Source organism: Lacerta agilis, chromosome 9, assembly GCF_009819535.1.
Source record: "Lacerta agilis isolate rLacAgi1 chromosome 9, rLacAgi1.pri, whole genome shotgun sequence".
Lineage (NCBI taxonomy): Eukaryota > Metazoa > Chordata > Lepidosauria > Squamata > Lacertidae > Lacerta > Lacerta agilis.
Genome location: NC_046320.1, coordinates 1,401,589 through 1,426,221, shown reverse-complemented (window position 1 = coordinate 1,426,221; position 24,633 = coordinate 1,401,589). Strand labels below are relative to the sequence as shown.

At 42.5% G+C, this 24,633-nt stretch overlaps 1 protein-coding gene across 3 annotated transcripts in view; it reads right to left on the bottom strand.

The window, feature by feature from the left end:
* The window catches only part of SCAPER (S-phase cyclin A associated protein in the ER), a 199,250-nt gene that overhangs the window by 159,860 nt on the left and 14,757 nt on the right, over positions 1–24,633 (bottom strand). For all 3 annotated transcript variants that reach the window (XM_033160917.1, XM_033160918.1, XM_033160916.1), the window contains 4 exons: positions 24,010–24,204; positions 7,311–7,411; positions 5,124–5,240; positions 4,116–4,276 (listed from right to left, as the gene is read on the bottom strand). In XM_033160917.1, the coding sequence (XP_033016808.1) occupies positions 4,116–4,276; positions 5,124–5,240; positions 7,311–7,411; positions 24,010–24,204 (574 nt within the window). The remainder of the gene's footprint in view (positions 1–4,115; positions 4,277–5,123; positions 5,241–7,310; positions 7,412–24,009; positions 24,205–24,633) is intronic.

The window sequence follows — 24,633 nt, the reverse complement described above, 5'->3', positions numbered from 1 at the left end:
TTAACCAAATCATGTCCAGGGTAGCCTTCTAAAAACAGAGGCTATCAGGAAAGATGGAACCAGGGCCCCTCTGGACTCTATCCTGGTAAAGATGGAGCTGTGTCATGGTCCAGGCTCCGCTTCAGAGAGAGGGACTGAACACCCAGAAGACAGAGGAGTAGGTTGTTGAACCACCCCGAGGCACAGTCCGTAAAGCGGCAGAGAAAGAGGAGACCCAAGGGACAGTGAGTCTGGGAGGCAGGTCTGCTTCCCTCCTCCAATTCCACCCCAGAGGGCCTCCCTCCACTGCCAAGCCAAGCACAGTTGTCACTGGAGCAAACAATCACACCCCCTCAAGGCAGGCAGGACATCAAAGATCCATCTTGATCCAGGGCTACGTACACTTACAATATTGTACTCTAAGTAAAGCCAATGGCCCATCTAGTCCAGCATCCTGTTATCACAGTGGCTAAACAGATGGATTAGAGAAACCAGCATGCAGGGCCCGCCAAGAGAGCCTGGAACATAGCTATCATTTGGAGTTTACAATGCAGTTCTCAGATATATATATATATTAAAAACCAGTGCCCTCCAGGCATTGTTGGATTGCAACACCCATCATCTGCAGTTAGCATGGTCAATGGTCAGGGCCGATGGGAACTGCAGATCACAACATCTGGAGGGCAGCATAAATAGGAAATATGCCTTTTAAAAATGGTGCTTTACATTACATGACTTAACAGGGCGTGCTGTCGGTGCCATTAATACCAGACATACACTTTGAGGTTGGATGGGAGTGTCCATACTAAGACCACAAACTGAAACTAGAAAGGAGAAGGTTTTTGTTTTAGTTAAGTGTGGGGCACTTTATGGGCAAGCCCACACTGGGTATCACAAGCTGGATTGTGTTACATGCCCAGTTTTGTCAATGAATAATTCATTGGGGTATTCTGACCATTTTCTAGTCACATCTGAGCTTCCCACTCTCAGCTTCTTCTTGTATTACACTGAAGTGACAAACCATCTGTTATTGCAAGCCCCCACCACCCCCACCTCCCAAAGCCACTTAGGTGTTATGCCTCCAACATTACTGCATCTGGAAGAACTGTCCTGCAACCCTATTAACAAGACTAGTAAGAAAAGGGCCCCTTTGCACTATGGTAAGCTTTCGGTTCCTGATATTAAAACATCTCTTTCAAAGAGATCTGTCACACAGTGTTGTCTTCTACCATTAGTTAGCTCACACTCATTGAGAATATTTTACTAGAACAAAGATAGCCAACATGGTGCTCACCAGATATTGTGGACTCACTCTCCTCAGCCCTGACTACTGGTGATGCTGGTTGGGGCTGAGGACAGGTGGAGTTTAACATCTGGAGGATACAACATTGGCTACCCTGATCTAAAGGATCTGCTTCACAACCTTATCCAGCAGCCGGTAATTGCAAAAGGGAAACAGACTCATTTCCTGCGCTTCAGCCCACTCTAATAGGAGTTGGAGGTAGAACAAATAGCTCTCAACCAACTTGACCACCTAGGGCAAGTGCTCTCTTACTACCCTAGTAGAGTTCTTTGAGTGTCAACAAACATCAGACAGCGGTTTACTTGGACTTTCAAAAGTCTTTCTACAAAGTGTCTCATCCAAGATTCCCAAGTAAGCTTAGGAGTCAAGGAATCGAGAGGAATAAGAGGACAAGTCCTATTGTGGATCAGAAACAGGTCCACACAAGGGCAGGATCCCAAATTCAGCAAGAGTTAAATACACAGGTTCTCAAAATGAGTTGGTTCCAAACAGTCTATACTGTATCTCAGTGAATCTTATATTGCTCCTAAATCCTAAACTGCTGCCTTCTGTTCATGTGAGGGTTTTCTGGGGTCCAGTGTGACTCCTGTGCCCTGCTTCCTGATTAATTAAGTCCCTCCTCAGAGAGGAGTGTGAGCCAAGGAACCAGCTGCCTGGATGCATGTGCAAACACTACCCCAGGGCTTCTGATCCCAGCCAATAGGCTGTGATGTTCAAATCCCAAAACCCATGTTCTAGCTTGTTGTTATTTATTGTTTGTAAGATGCTTTGTGATTCATTTGAATGAAAAGTGGCATAGAAATATAATGAATCACTCACTCAATATCTGGTTCACTGTTATTAAATTTTAAGTAGTACTTTTATGATTACTTAAATGAATGACTTTTTTAAATGAATGGTGCTACATTTTTATTTTTTATCAATAGCACCCAAAGAACCACAAGTTTTCCACCCTGTATGTAGAGTGTTGATATTAAAATCAATAGAATTACTACTGAGTAGATATTGAATTATTAGGTCACTAATAGAACACAAATAAGGAATTAACCTGTTAAGGAACTCCAGGCTCTCAGTATAAAATCCAGACAAACTTTTAAAGCAAGAGAAACTACAGCCAGATAGGATTCGATCTGTACTCAAATAACATGTCATCCATTATCTCTTTTAACATTGTGTACAGGCACACGGTCTACCTATCAGCTTTTTCTTGAAAATATTAGCCAAACGCTGCTCTTGTGGGGCCACTTGTCTAACTAAACCTGTGAAACGCAACACTTTTTGGTTTTTTTTTTAAATAGTGGTCCCTGGTGCCCATGATGATGTATAAAGAGTCTATGAGAATTTTAAAACAAAGAAGAAGAAAATACAGTACGTTTTAATTATGTAAGAAAAAAGCCCTTAATATTCTAATTCTTTACATTTAGTTTAGTAGTCAGCAATGAATGCAGGAAGGAAGCTTGTGACACCTTAAAAACGAACAGTTTTATTGTGGCACAAAATTGCACACACCAGCGTTCACGCCAAAATAAATCTGTCAGTCTTTTAAGACTCTTACAGCAAAAACAAACTAACAAGCCTACCCCTCTGAAATAGTCAGATGGATTACTAAGCTATATCTTTTTAACTTGTCCAAACAAAAGAAATACTTAGTTTTTAATGGATAAACATCAACAGTAACTCTTGGCACAAACACGGAGCAATGCAGCTCCAACTGTTGCTTCTTACAGGGCCAGCCTTGTATTTTCTTGTACCTGTCCCTGATAAATCTCTATTTCCATTTTTGTATTTGGACAGTGTCTAGTTTACCATATATTCCGGCGTATAAGACGACTGGGCATATAAGATGACCCCCAACTTTTCCAGTTAAAATATAGAGTTTGAGGTATACTCGACTGCAGATTCTCCACCCGGCGTATAAGACGACCCCCGACTTTTGAGAAGATTTTCCTGGATTAAAAAGTAGTCTTATACGCCAGAATATACGGTATGTATGATCTTTGTCTACACTGCCCAATTAACCAAGTTTTTCCAGTGATTGAAATTATTTTTTGAAAAAAATGAAACAAAATCAATAAATACAAACTAAACTAATAATAAAAATTATCAATACTAAACCAGTCTTCACCAATCTATGATTTCATGTTGAGGCTAACGAGAGCTGAAGTGCAAAACACCTGGAAGGCATCAGGGTGGGGGAAGGCTGGACTTAAGTAACACACAAACAGCCTAAAGCCATTATGAAGCAGCATAAAATCAATATGAAAATAGCACTTAACAGCACTTGTTAGCATGAGTTTCTAAAGCTGTCATTTCTCCAAGTTTGTCAGCTTCCACAGTATCTCTAGAACAGGGGTTCCCAAAATGTGGTGCGTGGACTGTCTGTGGCATGCTCAAATTAAATATTCATAGTTTTTTAATTGTAATTTTAATGCTTCTTTAATATATTACAATTTGAATTCTATGTAATGTGCATATATATATATATATACACACACACACACACACACAACAATTATTCAACCATAACTTTAACATTTCCAACTTCAAAATGCTAATTGTAATACAATGAAAGAAATAAAAGCAGCAATAAAAATACAGTGAAGAATCACAGAGCATCTAGCACAGTGCATTGCAATTGCTATGTCAGGCAGGAAAATCATTAAATGGTCCACCAAGACCATCTGCAACTTTCAAGTGGTTCATGAGGGGGAAAAGTTTGGAGACCACTGCTCTAGAAGTTCAATACCTAAGAAGTCGCATCTTGCACATGCATATAAATCTATGCACATGGCCATTAGGCACATTACTAATCAGGTCACTTATAGACACTTGCCATTCCTCCGTGAAGTTTTCTGCACTGGTGTTGGTATGCATTTTTGTGTTGTTGCCATCTCTGAACTGGTGACCGTTGCTATATGGTTTGCTTTCACTTTGTCTGCCCAACTTACACCCACTGGAGCCAGACGATTAGAAGTCACTGTTGCAGATGGTGTCCTAAGCAAAGAAAAAAGTCACACATCTAGCATTTTCATTAAGGACAGCTTGATACCTTCTATGTATTCTTGCTCTTTCACTTTTTCAGTTCCTCATGGTTTCTATTGGCTCAACCTAATCATTAATTATCCAAAACACAAAATTTTTCTGTGATTGCACTACTTAACACCACTAATTTAAAACCTGAACATATAAAGATGCAGTCACATGTCTATTCCACCCCAATAGCTTGATTTTATCAAAGTGCCCAGAATCTGGGATCCACAGAGAACCATACAGAATACGTTTGTGGGAAATGGTCTAGAAACATGGCAAAACAAAATGTTGAGGTTTGCCAAACGTATGTACAATATGCTAACTTTCACTCGTGTTGCGTCTTCCCATGAACTGCTTTTCCATCTAGTTCTCCACTGCAAAATGACAGCAAAGAGAGGCAAACTTCCTCTATTTCTTACACTGGAGCAAATTTCACATTTGGAACTTGCATCCCCAAAGGCTCTAGCTTCATGTTCAGCTGTGTGCATGAAGACAGTGATATTTATTTTTAATTTTAATCATTCCCTCTCATAGCAAACACAGATGGTGAATGCTGAGAGAATGCTCAGGGGAACTTCAAGGTTTGCAGAGCAATAACTACTACTACAACAATCATTTCAAAATGGGGGGGGGGCAAGCAGCCCAACAATGATTTAAACATAGTAGCTAAGCTGGAAAAGAAAAATAGAAAACTGGTGCAAGTTAAGTTTAGTAATAAAAGCTACAGTGAGAAATCTATGCCACTGAACAGATCTTTTCAAAACATCTCTGTTTTCACTCTTGAAATAGGGAAGTGTTTCAGTTTCCATACCCAAAGTTCAGACTTCTTCGAGCGTTTGATGTTGCACTTATTCTGTCAGTTGACGGGCTTGGAATTACATGGCGTCCCGGAGACATCTTCTTTACTTCCCATGCTAGTGAAGTAGGCCTGCAAGTTCAACATGGAACACTAAGTAAAAACTAGGCACTGGTATCCCTACTTGTTTGCAGTTAAAGCCACAATGTTGGGTGCTGTAGAAGTGCACAATGCACAGCCTGCAGACTGCGTCTAGTCTCCATGGAAGTGCTCTCAGACACCCTCCTTGGTGCATGAGTTTATCCCTGATACCTGCCACATATGGAGAGTTCAGGGGTGGACTAGATGAGCTTCGTGGTCCCTTCCTATACTATGATTCAGTCTGTCTAATCCATGCTCCTGCTTAGAGCAGTAAAAGCCAGATGCTTGTGGGAAATCTCATCAGCAGAACATAAAGGCAATGAAGATGCCTGTTGTTTGCCCCTCCAGCAGCTGGAATGAGGATTATGAAATCTGGATGTTTCATTCAGCTAATGTTGCCAGAGGCCAATGACAGAACTATCCTCCATGAACTACAGTGGTACCTCAGGTTAAGTACTTAATTCGTTCTGGAGGTCCGTTCTTAACCTGAAGACCACTTTAGCTAATGGGACCTCCTGCTGCCACTGCGCCGCCAGAGCATGATTTCTGTTCTTATCCTGAAGCAAAGTTCTTAACCTGAAGCGTTATTTCTGGGTTAGCGGAGTCTATAACCTGAAGCGTCTGTAACCTGAGGTACCACTGTAATTGAATCCCCTTGGTTGAGCCAGGAGACAAATGGTTAATTAAAATTTTAGAAGCATATTAATTAAATACACACAAGGCATAGCCTCAATTTGAATGAATGAATGAGAAAAACTCCTTTAAAACTGAACCCTGCTGGAATGAAATAGCTATATATAGGGGAAATGTTTCTTTTAGATGATGTTCTCAAATTCAAACATTCATATGGCTGATGCTTCTTTCTGTCAAATAGTAATTTTGATCTAGAATCTACATGATACAGGTGATAAAGCTGCATGAGCAAGAGCCTCAGATGAATTTGGGAAGGGGTCGGGTGGAGATCACAGGACTCCATTGTACAGACCCATCATAACATTAGCATTAAAAATGGCCAGAGAGAAATGGTTTACACAATCCTGGCTTACAAACCACAATACATCTGCACACAGCTCCTTTACTCCACACTTCACATAAACAGGAAAATAAACCAGGAACCCACAGTTAACCATAACTGTGCACAGAGTTTGGTTCAGATATAACAGCCAAACCATGGTTTGGGTTTCAGGGGAGTGCCTTGAAGTGCTATGCTCCATCTTCCCCACCTGAACTGAGTTGCATCTCCCTCATTTCTGGTTCAACGTAACAATAGGTTTGCAATAACCTCAGATCAGACAAACTGAGTGAGAACAAACTGCAGCTTGCCTCCAGATGTAGTTCAAATATGCCTTCCCATTCTAGTTTAGATGCAAACTACGGTTTACAATAATAATTGTTTACCTGATTTCAAACTACAGCTATTACAAATGAGGAAGGGAATTGAAGCACACACAGAGAGAGGAGTGCACAAGACTGATGGCCAAAGTCTGGTTTGGCCACAACGTGCTAGCATTTGGGACACTATCTGAAACAAAGTGCCTGCCATATAGAGAACAAGCATAATAAAAACAGTTGTTGTTGTTGTTGTTGTTGTTGTTGTTGTTATACCCCCACCCATCTGGCTGGGTTGCCCAAGCACTCTGGGAGGCTCCCAGCAAAAATATAAAAAACATAATAAAGTGTCAAATATTAAAAACTTCCCTGAACAGGGCTGCCTTCAGATGTCTTCTAAATGTTGTTGTTTTTTATATCTCCTTGACATCTGATGGGAGGGCATTCCATTAGGGGGGTGCTACTGCCGAGAAGGCCCTCTGCCTGGTTCCCTGTAACTTCACTTCCCACAGTGAGGGAACCACCAGAAGACCCTCGGAGGAGGACCCCCGTGTCCAGGCTAAATGAAGGGGGTGGAGATGTTCCTTCAGGAGTAAAGGGCCGGGGCTGTTTAGGGCTTTAAAGGTCAGCACCAACACTTTGAATTGTGCTTGGAAACATACTGGGAGCCAGTAAAGAGCCTTTAGGACCAGTGTTATGTGGAAAGTTACATGGAAATATTTTCCCAATTACCTGCTCTGGGCATCAGCCTTCTCCAGCTTTTCTTGAAGCTGTATCCAATCAATTAAAGCCTTGAAATCACGTACATAGTTGTCTAGCATCATTAACACCTCCTACAACATAAATTTATCAAAGGAACATATCATATACAAACCAATAACAGCAATGAAATAGAACAAACAAGGATCAACCCAGCAGCAAATAATTATGAGAAAAAAACTGTTTCTAAAACAGTACTTATTCTATATAATATTTCATCAGCTGCATCTAGATTAGCAGAACACACCTGATTTCCATTGTTTTGCAGCCTTTGGGGACAAGGCATTTATTGAAGTTAAGAGAACAATGACAGTATTTTGGAGTTGATGAAGTAATTCTTCAAATAATTCTCAGGAAGATGCAACAACAATAAGGAATAGTAGAAGGTGCAACAGCAGCAGGGCTGGTTGTGGTGGTGGTGTAAAGGTCACCAATCCCCTCCCCCATGCAGGCATGGACTTTAGCAAATGCTCATCAATGCTGATTCCCTGACTCCAGTTCTTACTACACACCTAGGAAGCTGCCTTATACTGGTCCATCTGGCAGAGTACAATTACCACAGATTGACAGCAGTTCTCCAAGGTTTCAAACAGGGTTTCTCCCAGCCCTCCTGGTAGCTGCTGGGGATTGGACCTGGGACATTGGGCCTTCATGTGCTCTACTGCTGAGCTAGAGCCCTTCCCAAAGATTAATGGGTTTAGCGACCCTTGACTCTGAAACAAGTGGCGATGGTACAGAAAATAAGACAGTTCAACAACAACAACAATAATACTGTAATAACAGAATAGCCATAATGCATTACAATGAAGTTTAGATGCATACAAAATATACTCAATAGGTCAATTAACAGCATCCAATGACATCATTATTATGCCCAGCTTAAGCAATCCATTCTGTAGTTCATACTAAGAGACCTAATTTGCCTAAGTCAACAGAGCAGAAAAAGAGGAATGAGTTTTAAAAAACTGAATTCCCTTAACAGCAGAATCCAAGCAAGCCAGACTGCTATACCACTATATCAAAAATACAGCCAAAAATGTCCAACTGAAAGCCCCATTTTTGCTACAGGAAGGTCTGCTATGGGAAATAAAGTTCAATTTAAAGGCTGTAATTTACACTATTAAGAGGGAGCAGGAGAAAAGTTCTGCCAGAATTATGCTAATTCACATGTTCTGAAGAGTGCCATTTCATATCCGTGTGTGTTCTTCTTCCTATGGAAAAAAGGGGGCTCACAAAAGGGAAAGGAAGTACAATAGCCCTGGAGCTGCCATATTAATTTCACCTTCCATGGAGACCAATGAGAGGCAAAATCTGAAAGAAACAAAAATCTGAAAAACCAGACTATGGGCCTATGGAAGAAGCAAATAAGGTGTGGAAAAATGCTTCCCCCAATCCCCCACCCTTTCTACTTTGCCAGCATGAGCCCAGATGACTTGGGATTTGGTGATTTCACCACCCTAGGGTTACCATGTGCTCTGATCTGCACAGGAAAGTCCTCTACAGTGGACGCTCGGGTTGCAAACATGATCTGTGCGGGAGGCACGTTCGCAACCCGCACCATTCACAACCCGCAGTGCCGCTTCTGCACAAGCGCCAAAACCCAGAAATAACCCGTTCCGGTAGTTCCTGGTTCAGCGCGAGCGCAACCTGAAAAAACGTAACCCGCAGTGTTTGCAACCTGAGGTATGACTGTATTTGAAGAGACACTCTATTTGAGGGATGTCAAGAAATCATGAAGAAAGGAGGGGTGGTGGGCCTCGAAGTTGCCTACCAACACTTAGCAGCACCTGGTCAGCAGAGTTTGCAGGCATCTCCACCATGGCAAGATGTACTATATTTTATTTAAATTATAGTTATTATTTCCAAATTTGTGTCTATGCATATGTTACTATATGCAGTTTTAATGCAAATTAACGTAAACTTTTATCCTCTGCTTTGCTGATGCAAGTCTTTGTTGGTAACATGCAACTGGCCATGGCCACCCTCTCTTTAGCTTAATTATGAAGAGAGGTGCTGAGAGTTTAGGTCACACTTCATTATTCTGAAGAAACTGTATCCATTCTGCCAAGATGGTGTAACAGGGAATAAAAAGAAAGACTATTAAAGATGGCCTTCCCTGCCAAAAACTGAGTGGCAGTTTTTGTTTATTAAATTGTAAAACACCTCCAGCCTCCCTTCCATGTCTAAAAAAAGTACATAGAATTAAATTTATGGGATCCATTGCCACAACATCACAATCCGATTTCCAACTCCCTTTCTATTTAAAGGTGCTGAATCCTGGACAGTAGCGTAAAGGAGATCAGCTTTACGTTAATTTAAAAGGCAACCAGATATAAATACATGGAGGATCTATCAAATGGCTGCTATCCATTACGTTAAAATTGACATCTGGGGTGCTTATGTGAACTCGCATTTAATTTTAGAAGGAAGTATGATTGTATTTTCAGTTACAGGTAGGTAGCTGTGTTGGTCTGCCGTAGTCAAAACAAAATTTTAAAAATCCTTCCAGTAGCACCTTAGAGATCAACGTAAGTTTGTTCTTGGTATGAGCTTTCGTGTGCATGCACACTTCTTCAGATACACTGAAACAGAGTTCACCAGACCCTTATTTGTATTTTCAGTGTAAGTTGACAGTCTGTGTTGTGTTGTTGCCTCTCCTTTTTGAAGAAAAAAACTTGGTTTTGTGTGTGTTTTCCTTCTTAAATTTGAAACATAACAAGAAAAATGGATTCCTGGTGTTTGCAAGCAGTATGCCACTGAATATCAGCTGCTGGGAAGTGTCAATCTGCCTGGGAGGGCTATTACCACCATGCCCTTGCTTGAGGGCCTCTGATTGGCCACTGCACAAAGCAGGAGGATGGACCCAGAACGTCTCTTTTTAAGTAGATATTAATATTAAATAAAAGTACATTTGCACCAATTATTTGTTTTAAAAAAGAGATGATTAATACACTAAATCTTTAAATCAGCTGCAAGAACTAGCTCTAATAAGAACTTTTCCTTTTCCTTTTTAAAGGGAAAGGTGGACACAATAGATAGTTGTCTGCAGTGCCAAGTCAGCAGGTAGTAAGACATGTTCCACAAAATGAAATATTAGAGCTGGCATTCAGTCGCAACCTTGCCAATGGCAGATCAAGCCTTCTTCTCTTTCAGGTGGCCATAGATGGGAGTGCAGGGCACAAGAAGCAACTTGCCCAGAGAACATGGCTGAGAAATGAACTCTCAACCTGAGGATTTGCCTGTTCCTAAACATCCAGTCAACTTGAAAACATCACATTTTGTTTCAATAGATGCCTGGCATGCAGAAATTACAGTTAATGGCTTAAAGGAGCCTATTTCAAGAAAAGCCGTTATCCAAAATTATCAGAGCAAGTACCATGCAGCTGTAATCTGAATCCTGTTTTACGAACAAGGGAATACAAACAAGACAAGCAGCTGGAGCGGCCCCATATCCACTGATGCACATCTTTCTCCCTAAAGCTATGAAGGCCATTTTGTCCATCAGGAGGCAGCCGAACAAAAGTGGCTCTGAAAGCGTTGTTACAGGCAGGCACCCAGATAACTACATATAGATGTACAGCTAAAATTACCAATTAGTTTACCAATTGGCTGCAACGGATTCGATTGGTTTGTAATTAATTCTAGTTACTGGCGCACACAGCAGGATGGTTGGCGCCATCCCTTTGTCCTACTGACACACAATCCTTGCGCGCAGGGCCCTGGGGTCTTGGCCATCAATACAGCTCTCCAGTTCACCCACAGTCCTGAGTGCAGCAGATATACCCTACAGTGCTGAAGCAGTGGAAATATGTACCACTTGAAAAGGTGCTGACGAAAAAGGAACCTTTATGGGCAGTCTGTTTCTGTGCTATAGTCATGATAGTTTAAAAATCCCATTTTTTTCAAGGGCAAGTGCATCCCTACAGCAATTTTTAGGGGAAGAAAACCTGATTTATAGGAGCTGAGATGGGGTTGTATTTATGAAGCTGACTATTAACAGTACAACTCCATGCATGTATGCCCAGAAGTCAGCCCCACAAAGCTCAATGGGGCTCACTCCCAAGTAAACAGCTAAACAATGGTTTCATGTTACAAGGACAAGCCTGGGTGAACTTTGGGCTTTTGAGATCCCCTTTCCCTTCTCCTCATCCAACAGGAACACAGGAAAACTTGGAAGCTTCTACTTTCACTTTTGATTAACCATCACTGATTAATCACAGCTTAGTGTAATGCTCAACCTAAAGGGTGCTTAATCTTAGCTAAGAAAACAAGCCAGCTTCATAAACCACAATTTTACCGGATGAATATGTCTGTAAGCTGCAGTTAGTTTACAAAGGAAGAAAAGGTTTTGGACCTTTCCTTGTGGCCATGCCAGATGAGAGAGGGAAGCACACAAGCCCAAGGCCTACACAGACATGTTCTTGTAACATTAAGCCATGTTTTAGTGGTACATACAAATACAGCCAGAGGGTTGAATCCAACTTGTGCAATGCAACTTCCTCCTGCAGCCTTCCCCAATGTATGCTCAAAATCTGCTACAGAGGGTTGGGTGACCAGACCAGGGTAGGGAAAGAAGAGGAAGGGAAAGTTCTGCTGCATGAGTAGAACTCCACATTATAAGGTTGCCATATGCCCTCTTTTTCCAGGACTGATCCTCCTTTTCATGGACAGAGTCGTCATACTGATCCATGGTTAAAAGTAAAAGTCACCAAATGTGTCCTCTTTTTTGCTCCTCAAAATATGGCAGCCCTAGTTCTGCACTTAGGCAGAAAGAACAAATACACAAATATAAGAAGGGGGACACCTGCCTATTAGCAATCCATGGGAAAAGGATCTAGGGTATGGTTACCAGATTTTTTTCAAGGAATCCGGGGACACTTTTTTGGAACTTCATGCTTTATTTTAGGAAAGGGTTGCCCAGAGTTCTTGACATTTTGGGGGGGGAACCCCAAAGTTGTCAGGCGTGCACCTCGACACATGGCAGGCGGAGAAGCCCATCTACAAACACACAAACACCAAAAAAAGAGGTCGGAGGGGGATTGAGATCAAGTAAAGGTGCTCGCTGGTCTTGGGAAAACATGCATTAAAACACACACACAAGGCACAGGCTTCCCATAGCCGAGAGGCTGCTGGAGGGCAAGTGCCGTGTCTATGGAGATTTAACTGGCGGTGGTGGTGCCTCGTTACCAGAGGTGGACAAACAGCGGACTCGCACACAGCCCTCCTCACAAGAGAGGCTGCTGGTGCTGGAGGAGGTGTGGAGGGAACGTTTCAACCCCCACCCCCACCCTTATTATTACACCTTCAGAAAGCCCATGGGCAGCCCCTATAATGCTTTTGGACAAGCCCGATGGATCGGTACGCTTTTGTTTGGATTTCAGAAAACTGAACCATGTTACCAAAGCAGATGCGTATCCCATGCCACAATTGGATGATCTGATAGAGACCATTGGGCGATGTCATTACATCACGTGTTTAGATTTAACCAAAGGATATTATCAGGTTAAAATGTATCCTAGGGACCAAGAGAAAACAGCATTTAGAAGTCCCTTTGGGCTCTATGAGTTCAAAGTTATGGCATTTGGGTTAAAAATGCGCCCACTACGTTCCAAAGATTAGTGGACAAGATTCTAACTGGACTGAGCAGGTGCACAGTCGCCTACTTAGATGATATTGCAGTGTTCAGTGCGACCTGGGAGGAGCATAAAGTACATTTAAGACTAGTTTTACAGCGACTTAAGGAGGCCAGGTTGACTATCAAAGCAAACAAATGCCAGATAGGTGGTGCGACTATACAGTATCTAAGACATATGGTCGGAGGAGGGGTAATTAAACCAGTAGAGGCAAAGGTTGAGGCCATTTCCACCTGGCATACCCCTACTTCCAAACGGAAGGTACGGACTTTTTTAGGACTAGCAGGGTACTATAGGAAGTTTATTCCAAACGTCAGTGAACTAGCAGCACCGTTATCCGACCTCACGTGCAAGAAGGAGCCAGACCAAGTCAAGTGGACATCAGCCTGTCAGCAGTCCTTTGACACACAGAAAGGAGCCTTGGTGTCAGGACCCGTTCTTGCAGCGCCAGAAGAACATAAATCCGGGGACATTAATTAAATTCCGGGGACATTCCAGGGACAGATTTTGTCTGGGGACAGATTGGTGAATCCGTGGACTGTCCCCGGGAACCGGGGACGTTTGGTAACCCTAATCTAGGGGTCTCAGTGGACCACAAGCTTAATATAAGTCAACAGTGTGATGCAGCAGGGAAAAAATCTAATGCTATTCTAGGCTGCATCAACAGCAGTATAGTGTCCAGATCAAGGGAAGATATAGTACCACTCTATTCTGCCTTTGTCAGACCACACCTGGAATACTGTGTCCAATTCTGGGCACCACAAATTAGATGGATGTTGACAAGCTGGAACATGTGCAGAGAAAGGTGACCAATATGATCAAGGGTCTGGAAACCAAGCCTTCTGAGGAACGGTTGATGGAGCTGGGTATGTTTAGCCATGCCCAGATATGATAGCCATCTTCAAATATCTCAAGGCGTGTCACATGGAAGAGGAAGCAAGCTGGTTTTCTCTTGCTCTGGGGGATAGAAATCAAACCAATGACTTCAAGTTACAAGAAAGTAGATTCAGACTAAGCACCAGGAAGAACTTTCTGACAGTATGAGCTGTTCGACAGTGGAATGGTCTTCCTTGGGAGGTTGTGGACTCTCCTTTCTTGGAGGTTTTTGAGTAGAGGCTGGATGGCCACCTGTCCTGGATGCTTTAGTTGAAATTCCTGCATTGTAGAGGGTTGGACTACATGTCCCTTGGGGTCCATACCAACTCTACAATTTTATGATATGTTAGCCATCTTCAATATCTAATGCACTGTCACATGGAAGATGGAGCAATCTGGATTTATTCTGCTCCAGAGGGAAGGTCCTGTTCCAATGGATTGAAGTCATAAGAAAGGAGATTCTGACTAAACATCAGGAAGAGCTTTCTGGTGGAAAGAGCTGTTTAACAGTAGAAGGGACTCCCTCGGAAGGTGGTGGACTCTCCTTCCTTGGAAGGTTTTAAGCAGAGATTGGATGGCCATCTATCGTGGATGCTTTAGTTGAGCTTTCTGTATTGCAGGGGGTTGGAATAGATTACTCTGGAGATCCCTTACAATTCTACGATTCTGTGAGTCTGATTTTTGAGCTTCAAAGTTTCATACAGTATTTTCACAACAGTTCTACAGATTAAAAGGTAAAGGTAACGGAAACGGTAAAGGACCCCTGGACGGTTAAGTCTAGTCAAAGGCGACATGGGGTTGTGGCGCTTATCTCGCTTTCAGGCCGAGGGAGCCGGCATGTGGCCAGCAGGACTAAACTGCTTCTGGCACAACAGAACACTGTGACGGAAACCAGAGCACACAGAAACGCCGTTTACCTTCCCACCGCAGCAGTACCTATTTATCTACTTGCACTGGCATGCTTTTGAACTGCTAGGTTGGCAAGAGCTGGGACAGAGCAATGGGAACTCACCCCGTTGCGGGGATTCAAACTGCCGACCTTCTGATCAGCAAGCCCAAGAGGCTCAGTGGTTTAGACCACAGCACCACCCACTATCTACTTGAGTAGAATACCTCCATTTGCTAGTTTCTCTAGTACGGCTTCTGCGTAGTTTATAAAATATGTATGATTGCTCTGTAAAACTGCTAGAGACTTAAGCCACATTTGGGGGGGGGGCAAAAATGTCTACTGCTAAAAAGAGCATTGATGTGGAATGCCACCAATATAAAGTAACTTGGGAGAAGCCCTGAACAAATCTCATGTATTTTGTCTCCCTATCCCACTCATCTGCCTCAGACACCTCAACAAATGCAGGAGAAGAAACAAGGCTGTTATTTAAGGCTGCAACTCTGTACACAACCATTCCTGTTTAAGTCTATGGAGGTTGGATAGTGAGAGAAAGCTCAGATCCCCTAAGAACTTAGTAATTTGATTCTTGTCTCTTTGCTGAAATATTCATTCATTCAGTTCTGTGTGGGCTAGCACTGAAAAAGCAATGCTGGTGTCTAGGAATAACTCACCAAAGGCTCCTGAATAAGTTTAGAAGTCATGAAATAAGAGGAGAGGTCCTCATATGTATCAATCACTAGCTAAAAAACAGGAAGCAGAGAGTAGGAATAAAGGGACAGTTTCCCCACTGATACAAAGTGGATTTCTTCCACAGATCAGTATTAGGACTTGTGCTTTTAAACTTGTCCATTAATCATCTAGAGTTAGGGGTGAACAGTGTGCTAGCCAAATTTGATTATGCTACCAAATTGTTCAAGGTGGTTAAAACAAAAAGGGATTCACAGAGCTCCAAAATACTCAAAATTGGTTAACAGACAGTAAAAGCAAATGCAATTCAATGTTAGCAAATGTACACTGCTGCACATTGGGGCAATTAAAAAAAAGAAAACAGATGGTCAGGGAACTGTCCCCGGCACAGCGCAGGGTGGTGGAAGGGCTCTCAGGATGTTACAGAGAGCCCTGGCCCCACCTGACCACCAGCACCTCCTCTTCCAGAGGAGGGAGCAGCAAGGTCTCCAGCGGGGAGGGGCAGGCAGTTCCGTGCCTTTGGAGCAGAGGCTCTGGGGATGCTGGAGAGACCCTGCACTCCCCTCGCTCAGCAGGCGAGGAGGGAGACACGTCACTTCCGGTGTCCCAAGTGCGCAGAGGGGTGAAACGCAAGGAGGGGAGGCGGAGATTTGGGATACCGAAACTCTTATATTGGGGTCACAGCCGGAAGGGGCCACTCCCAGTGACTGATACAGACATGAACTTGTAGCTCTGCACTGTAAATAGCATGCACAATAAACCTGCTAAAAAACAGTTTGGAGCCTTGCCTGGTTACTCACGAGCAACTACCCCACAGACCCTACAAGATGCTAAATGGAATCTGAAACACAGGTAACTGAAGTGTTGACTTAGAGTGCAGTAGCTGTGAAAAAGGTGAATCCCACAATCCCATGCTAGGAATAATTAGGAAAGGGACTGAGCCCCAAACAGACAATACAGTAACATAATGACAGTATACACAAAATCTATGGTAAAGACACACTTGGAATACTGGTTACAGTATTCAGAAAAGAGACTATGAATAATAATAATAATAAACTTTATTACGGTCATAGACCAGCAGAAGAGAAAATAAAACGATAGTACATAATATAAATATTTCTTAAATATCGTCTTTTAACAACACTATTTCAGATCCCATGTTAGATTAAAATTAAGCTAAAATTTAATGGGAGATAATTCCATTTAAGTATTATCTGCTATGGCTTGGTGGACGGCTTTATCGCTGTTGTCAGTTGATATCATGACGCGTCTCAGTCTTGCCGTATGATAGCAAAATTTAGCTACAGTCATAGTTCGCTCTGGGTTGGTGTCCTCAATTAAGTATCTAGTCAGCATTTCAATTGAACGGCCTGGTAGATTTTTTAACAGGGGTTCGATTAACTCCTTCCTCAAATCTCGATACAGAGTGCAGTATAGGAGAACGTGGCTAATAGATTCAATTTCCTTGAGATCGCAAGGACATAGCCTCTGTTCTATTGGGATCCGAAGATATCTACCAGTTAGTAACGCCGAGGGTAATGCATTAAAACGGTGTCTCGGGTTTTCTAACGTCTTTAGATAGATAGCTGGGTGGTTTGGGCGGTGCTCATACAGTTGTCTGTACGTTGAGGGAAGACGAGTTAAGGTGTTTTGGCGGTCGATATCTGCGATTCTTTCCCTAATAATCTTTTTCGCCCTTTCGCTTCCCATAGTTAGAGTAGTCGCCACCGGCAGTCCATACGAGGCTAATTTCTTTTGAATAGTCTGCTCCCAAGTGGATTGAAAACTATCAGTATTGATTAAGGGGAGAAGACCAATTGGGGACGTTTTCACTCTTATCCAATACTGTAGAGCTGATTGCCATACTTTAGTTTCTACTTCCTGCACTCCAGCTTCCAGTCATAAAGCTGCATTAGGAATACATTTAGGGGAGCTGTATCTTTTTGAGAAAAGGTTGAGAAAAGTGCATAAAACATGATGCCTATTGCCTATGTTCTACTGCCCCTGCTGGAAGCAAGGAGCCTCTGAACATGAGTTGCTGGGATTCATATGTGCGAAGAATTCTGCTGCATTTGTGACTTCTGTTTCAGTGTATCTGAAGAAGTGTGCATGCACATGAAAGCTCATACCAATAACAAACTTAGTTGGTCTCTAAGGTGCTACTGGAAGGAATTTTTTTATTTTGTTTCGAGTACGGCAGCCCAACACAGCTAACTAACTGCAATTAGAATTATCCTGTTAGAATAATCACTGCACAGAAATAAAGCTCCTTAAAATGAAAATGTATCGAACCCCTCAAAACCTTGATAAATCCAGAATGCAACTTTGAACATACTTGGAAATTCCAATGATTTCAATGACATATCTCCACCATATATATTTGCTTTTCCCTGGATTTGCAGACTTCATTTCATTAATCGCCAAAACACACAACTGCTGGAGACAGCCTGCTTTAACTATTTGTTCCTGTATTCCAAGCCATGAAGAAATGGCATGTGCATATTGCAGCTTAAGAAGAGCTACTATGATTGCAACCCTAAACACAAGAAAGCAAGTCCCACTGAATACAACACTTACTTCCAAGTAAATGTGCATAGGTTTGAGCTGTAAAATACAACTGTCCTTAAGGCAAACTCCAAAGCTTGGAAAGATTACCAACAGCGATTTTCTCACAAGCCTGTTTGCATCTCCACCACAACCCTTCCGTCTGCAGTTTCAACCGCAAATAGTCACCAGAGCCCTGTCTCATTCAAATACAATAAACATTATCCTCAACAACACTGTAAATCAATAATCTGGCCCACTCCCTCATTGCACTGCACACAGACATTCCAATTCCTATTATGTAAAGACTCAAATGTAATGATTGCTCTTTCTTCATTTAAAATGAATGCAGGGGGTATTTTTTTAGGAAGGCAATAAATTGCGTTAGGAATATAATAAATATTACTTGTTGTGTTTGAATAAATATCATTTCAAATTCCAAAAATGCAAACAAACTTGACCAGATATTCCATAGATGAACATACAATTGTACTTTCTGATATTACTTTAAGAAAAATGATAAAATCCTTCAGTTGCAGCAGAAAAATTAAAAACAATTAACAGTTTAAATGGATTTTGTATCATTATTTTCATTCAGTAACGATTTATAGTACTGTACACTGAGAAGCCTCAAATGGACTTCAAGTAAATTTATGTGCTTGGCTCTCCATCTTTCCTTACAGGGATGAAAACCTAAATGCTGACATACTATTTGCAAAGGGAAAAATATTATTGCAAATACTATTTGCAAGGCAAAATTGGGCCCCTTTCACACACTTGCATGACAGCACATGTGCACTTCACATTGGATCATAAGCATAGCCAAGATTTTTGTTAGGGGCGGCAGAACCTCAGTTGCTATGTATTTTAATTTTTAATTTTTTTTATTTGGGGGGAGGCAGCTGCCCCTCCCTGCCCCCCTTGGCTACACCCATGTATTGGATGCATTTACATATAATGACAATCCAATGCTGTTGGGGCATCCATCTTGATCGCTCCTGCTTCAGTCCTCCTGTGGAATGAGGAGGAAAAACAAACCCAGTAAGCCACCATTGAGCATGGCATGCCTGTGACATCTGAACCCAGGATCCAAGTTTGTTCCTCTCCTAACGAGTCAGGATTTCTGTTGTTGTTGTTGTTGTTCAGTCGTTCAGTCGTGTCCGACTCTTTGTGACCCCATGGACCAGAGCACGCCAGGCACGCCTATCCTTCACTGCCTCTCGCAGTTTGGCCAAACTCATGTTAGTAGCTTCGAGAACACTGTCCAACCATCTCATTCTCTGTCGTCCCCTTCTCCTTGTGCCTTCCATCTTTCCCAACATCAGGGTCTTTTCTAGGGAGTCCAAAGAACCACCTGCGAGGCTCTGGATGGGGGGGGGGGTCCCTTCAGCATCTCACTCCTCCACTCCTCCTCGATCCATCCTCACCCCAGCCAGGAATCGAGGCTCCTGCTTCTTCCTTCTCCCTCTCTTTGTCTAGGGAGGAGTGGAAGGAGTTCGCCCTCCAAACGCAAGAGCTCGCCTCAGTTGCCCGCCCACTTGCCTGCCTCTCCATGGCTGCTTCTTCAGTCAACCCGCACACCCAATCTCCATGCCCACATTACATAGCTCCATCCTTATTTCAGACATTGTGATATACCAGTATATCACAATGTTCAGCTGGTGATACATTGCGATGTTGGAAACCAACCATCACCCAGTCCTACTTATTTGCAGATATCAGAAAGAGATGGAACTTGTATATATGGAAGCTCAAGCCTGCCACTGTAGCCTCAGTCAAAGTCACATCAAAAACTGAGATCACTGCATGGTGTAAATTAGAGAAGGTTGGTGCTAAAGACAGGTGAAGCAGAATTACCATACTTCCATCCAGATGAAGCCAACATCACAGTGCAGTGTCACAGTAACCATCATTATTTTCACTTCAAAAAGAAAGCTATACTTTCTTTTGCAGTGGAATATTCCCCACCCTAACTAGGTAACAGGTAAAAGGTAAAGGACCCCTGGATGGTTAAGTCCAGTCAAAGGTGACTATGGGGTGCGGTACTCATCTCGCTTCAGGCCGAGGAAGCCAGCATTTGTCCACTGACAGCTTTTCCGGGTCATGTGGTCAGCAGGACTAAATTGCTTCTGGCACAACAGAACATTGTGACGGAAACCAGAGCACACAGAAACGCAATTTACCTTCCTGCCACAGCAGTACCTATTCATCTACTTGCACTGGTACGCTTTCAAACTGCTAGGTTGCCAGAAGCTGGGACAGAGCAATGGGAGCTCACTGAGTCATGCGGATTCGAGCCGCCAACCTTCTGACTGACAGACCCAAGAGGCTCAGTGGTTTAGACCACAGTGCCACCCGCTCCCACCCCAACTAACACATAGCTATAAGCATTTTACAGGGTACAAACATGTACACAACCCACACAATAAAGCAAATAGAGATAATCACTCCTGCTAATATTGAAATCAGTGGCCCTGTGCCAACAGAACTAAAGGCAAAATTATTATTTTCACACCTTTTTGCCACAGCAACCCAAAGTGACTTACAATATTTTTAGCAAAAGAATAAATACATATATACATTAAACAAGGTCAGGTAAGAAACAAGAGGGAAATTAGCATCCTCAGACGTACACAAACACCTCTTCTCCCCCCCCCCTCCACAAAAAAGAATATATGGCTCTCCAAGAGCCACAGAATATGGAGTGTCAAAAAAGAAAGATGGGAGTTGGAGACACATACTTTTGGATACCCCCGTGTATAAGCCCCCCCCCCAATTTTGAGAGACTCAATTTTGAGATAATGAGGGGAGATGGCCCAAAGTTGTTGAGCCTCTCCCCCAACGCAGCTGCGGGCAAGAAACACTCCCCGCATCATTTCCCACGTGCAGGTAGGGAATGCTTACCGCACGCAGCAGCATCAGAGGAAGCCGACTGCCGCCAGCCAGCACCCCAGACAGGGGCATACGAAGGGGGGTGGTTCGCCCCGGGTACTAGTCACAGTTAGTATGGTAGCCGCTCGTGCAGCATCCGTACAGGCGACCGTAAGGGCTGCCGCGTGTGCGCAGTCCGTATGGACGCTGCATGTGCGCCGCCGAGCAGTTCACCCTACCCCTCGGCGTCCCGCCCCGTGTGCCGGAGAGGGTTCCTCCACCACTGCCCCCGATCACTCCCCGCTCACTGCGGCACCACTAGCCAGCGCCCCCAGATCGCTCCCTGCGCGCAGCGGCATCTCCCCCCCCCCCATGCCACTATCCGTGTATTGGACGACCCCAGTTTTTTTACATGATTTTCGTGTCAAAAAAACCTTGTCCGATACATGGAAAAATACAGTACTTTGTTTGCCTGAGGCTGTAACAGCAGTACCTCAGAGGAAAGTGTGGTTGCCTGACTAGAAGCCTTAAGAAGGACACTCCTGTTCGGCCTTAAGTATATACTGCAATATTTTGCTGCAGGTCCCATTCGTACATTCTAGAACGTAAATGTCGTAACTGAAGTGGCCACAGATTGTCACCAATGCATAAGACTGAACTAAAGCTCCAGTGGCACAATAAAATAGACCTTTTTATTTTTTGAAAGGCAGGAATTCTATACAGTTTTCTAATGTTTAGGGTTTGTATACAAATTATTCATTGGATAATTACACTGCTATCACTTAACAACCTTAACTCTTGTGTAAAATGAATGTTTGGGGGATTTTTTGTTTTAGTTTTAAAGAGGTTTTGGATATATAATATTTCCTTCCCAACCTAGCATGAATGGTATGACCGGAATTCTGAATGCAGTTTTCGATCTATGGAGATGTCATACAAATAAACTACTGTTCTTTCAGCCACAAAAGTTTAGAAAATCATAATCTGATTACACTGCAGGGAGTATCAGGTCTCTTTAAAGTGGGTGGGTGGGGGATCTTTGGGGAAATTTCCTGAGCAGGAAGACAGTTCAGTTTATTTCAGTGTTTTGTTTTTTGTGTGTGGTGGGGGGAGTTAAATTGTGTTAAACCAACAGACAGCTTGGAAACCTCAAGCCACTGTTTGGTTTCAGAATTTGCTTTCTTCCAGCTCTATTTGTACACTAACCCTAGAGTCAATTTGGTCATCTTTCGTTTCAGCAGAAAACTAAATATTCATGACCAGGTGAAAGTTCTCTTTACATGTCATGGGCTAGCAATAATAATGGTTTCCAGAATGTGGTGAATATTCTCAATCAAAGTTCATAGGAAAGTAATTTGGATACCCTCAACAGTTTCATAATATTAAACTTCTCTCTCTTGCTCGCCATGTATTTCTTGGGTGTGTATGTATATATTCAAATTGTTTTACTTATTATAAAACTCCAAGGAGTAAATTTGATGTTATAAAGAAGGAAGCCAGCTTCCTTTCAGTTGAGCTGGCGAAAAATAGACTGGGTGATGTGTCTGTTTTCCATCTAAAATTATATGGGGAAAGCCAGCTTATGACTATGACCCACCCAGACATTGTTTATACTGAGCCATCAATCTTCCATAATTACCACCAGCAAGTCAATGAGAGGAGCGATAGCTATCTCTGGAGAAAGGGAACAATGTGTAATTAAGATATTAAACAGGAAACGAAAGAATGTGAATTCAGACTGAATCTCAATAGTGCCACCTACAGGATTGATTACTGAAATATTGGGGGACATGCAGGTAAATCAATTACAATATATTCATATACAGTCTACTGTGTGTTAATCTCACTGCAATGGGGGAATCATATAAATATTAAATATTGTTTGATGAATAATTTATTTCAGAGTTATTCCTTAATTAGAACCCTTTAAGATTTCTTATTTTACAGCTTCCTCTGTTTTGAGAGCTTCTGGTTTTATTGGATTTCAGTGGTTTACACTGGTATAATATTCTTGTTTTCAAAGCAGTTTTGACCATATAGGGTATAAATAAAATAAAATTATGATTAATCTTCTGCAAACAAACAAGATTAGAGAGTTTTAAACAGTCAATTTAAAAAATGACAACTGCTCAAAGGGTTAGTTAAGTTAGCCTGTTACTGTCACTACAAAGAGCAAACTGGAATCTGAAGGCAACTTAAAGAATAAGGAAACTATCCTAAGCTCTCAGGAAGGGTGGTTTAAGGTTCATGTGGATCCTGCAGATTTGTTATTTCATTTCAGTTTTTAAGCAATTTACAAAAATAACATATACTATAGATAAACAATCAAACCAAAAACCTGTAATACCAAATAAAACAATAAACTTTTCTGAAAAGCAAAAACACTGAATATTTTGAAAAGTTTTTCAGAGTCAGGGATCCCTTCCGTCTCATCCTCCCTTCTTGCCCAAGCAGACCCTGATTTACTATACGTCTAACAAGTCCACCTTACACACAAACACACCATCCACCCAATTGCTCCAACACCTCCCTTTCAACCACTATCATCCACTCCATTGAAAACTTACTGCAAAAGACAGCAGGAGACCATGAAGCCACCCACCAACAGAACCATATAAAAATACATTGCAGCTGATCAAGCTCCCACTCAGTGTGCTGAGAAGAAGGCCTGCAGCCACAGGCCTTGCCCAATGTGGCTGTGGAAATGAGTGCGGCTGCCACTGACCCGCTGGTGCTGCCTTGAAAGCAGTGGGTCCAGGGAGGCTATGGATCTACAAACAGGCCCTGGAGTCAATGATTTAATTTTCCTCTCAATGCTGTCAAGGGGAAATACAGTATTGGGGGGCAAAGGAAGACAAAAATAGAAAAAGCCACTCCAATCACACCCTCAACTCTAGCCACAGCTCACCAGCAAGGCCCTGAATGGGGCAGTGGTTTCACCACAGATCCCAACCCCAATGGAAGTCTGAATGTTCTGTAGCACGTAAGCGTTCAGAACCTAAAGTCTGGAGTGGCAGATGACAAAGTGGGCTCTAGTCTATGAAAGCTTAGACCACAGTATATCTGCCTACTCAGAGCAACAAGATTCAAGAGTCCTGCAGTACTTTGAGGATTATAAGGAACAACCAAGCATCATCCATGCATGTACTGCACTACCAGAAGAGCTTACCTTGCATTCTACTACACTCTGATCTGATTCACAGGTGACATAGATTTCATCAACCGCACGTCTTAAGTTGTCGAAAAGGAAGGCCCAGTACCGTGCTCGCAGATCCACTTTCCGAGGCTGTCTTGTTTTAGTTGGGCTTTTATCAAAGTTTTTTTCTCCAGCTGCTGATGTTATTTTGCAGTCTGATGTGGTGCTCTGCAAACAAGGGGCACAACTTGAAATGCAAAATCCAGCAAGTCTGGTCAACGGTTGGTGATTCACAGGACATGCATTTTACTTCAGCCCAAACACTTTTAAAACAAAGCACTAAAAGTATCCAAATATAATCAGTGCTTTTTTCTTAAAAAAATGTTTAGGGGTACTCTCATTTTGACTCAAGAAAATCACCATTTTATAGTTCAAATCGGGAACAATAAATATAGTAAATGGACAAAAGTACAAAGATTCACAAAATGTTTAGGGGTATGCGTCCCCCTGCGTCCCCCCAGAGAAAAGCACTGAATATAATGTTTCCAAGACTCCACACTATGGTTCAGATAAGCTTCCTGCTGTATTCCAGCCGCCATCACCCCATCCATTGGCCATAATGTCAGTGGTGGGAGGGCCTGGAATCCAACAACAAGT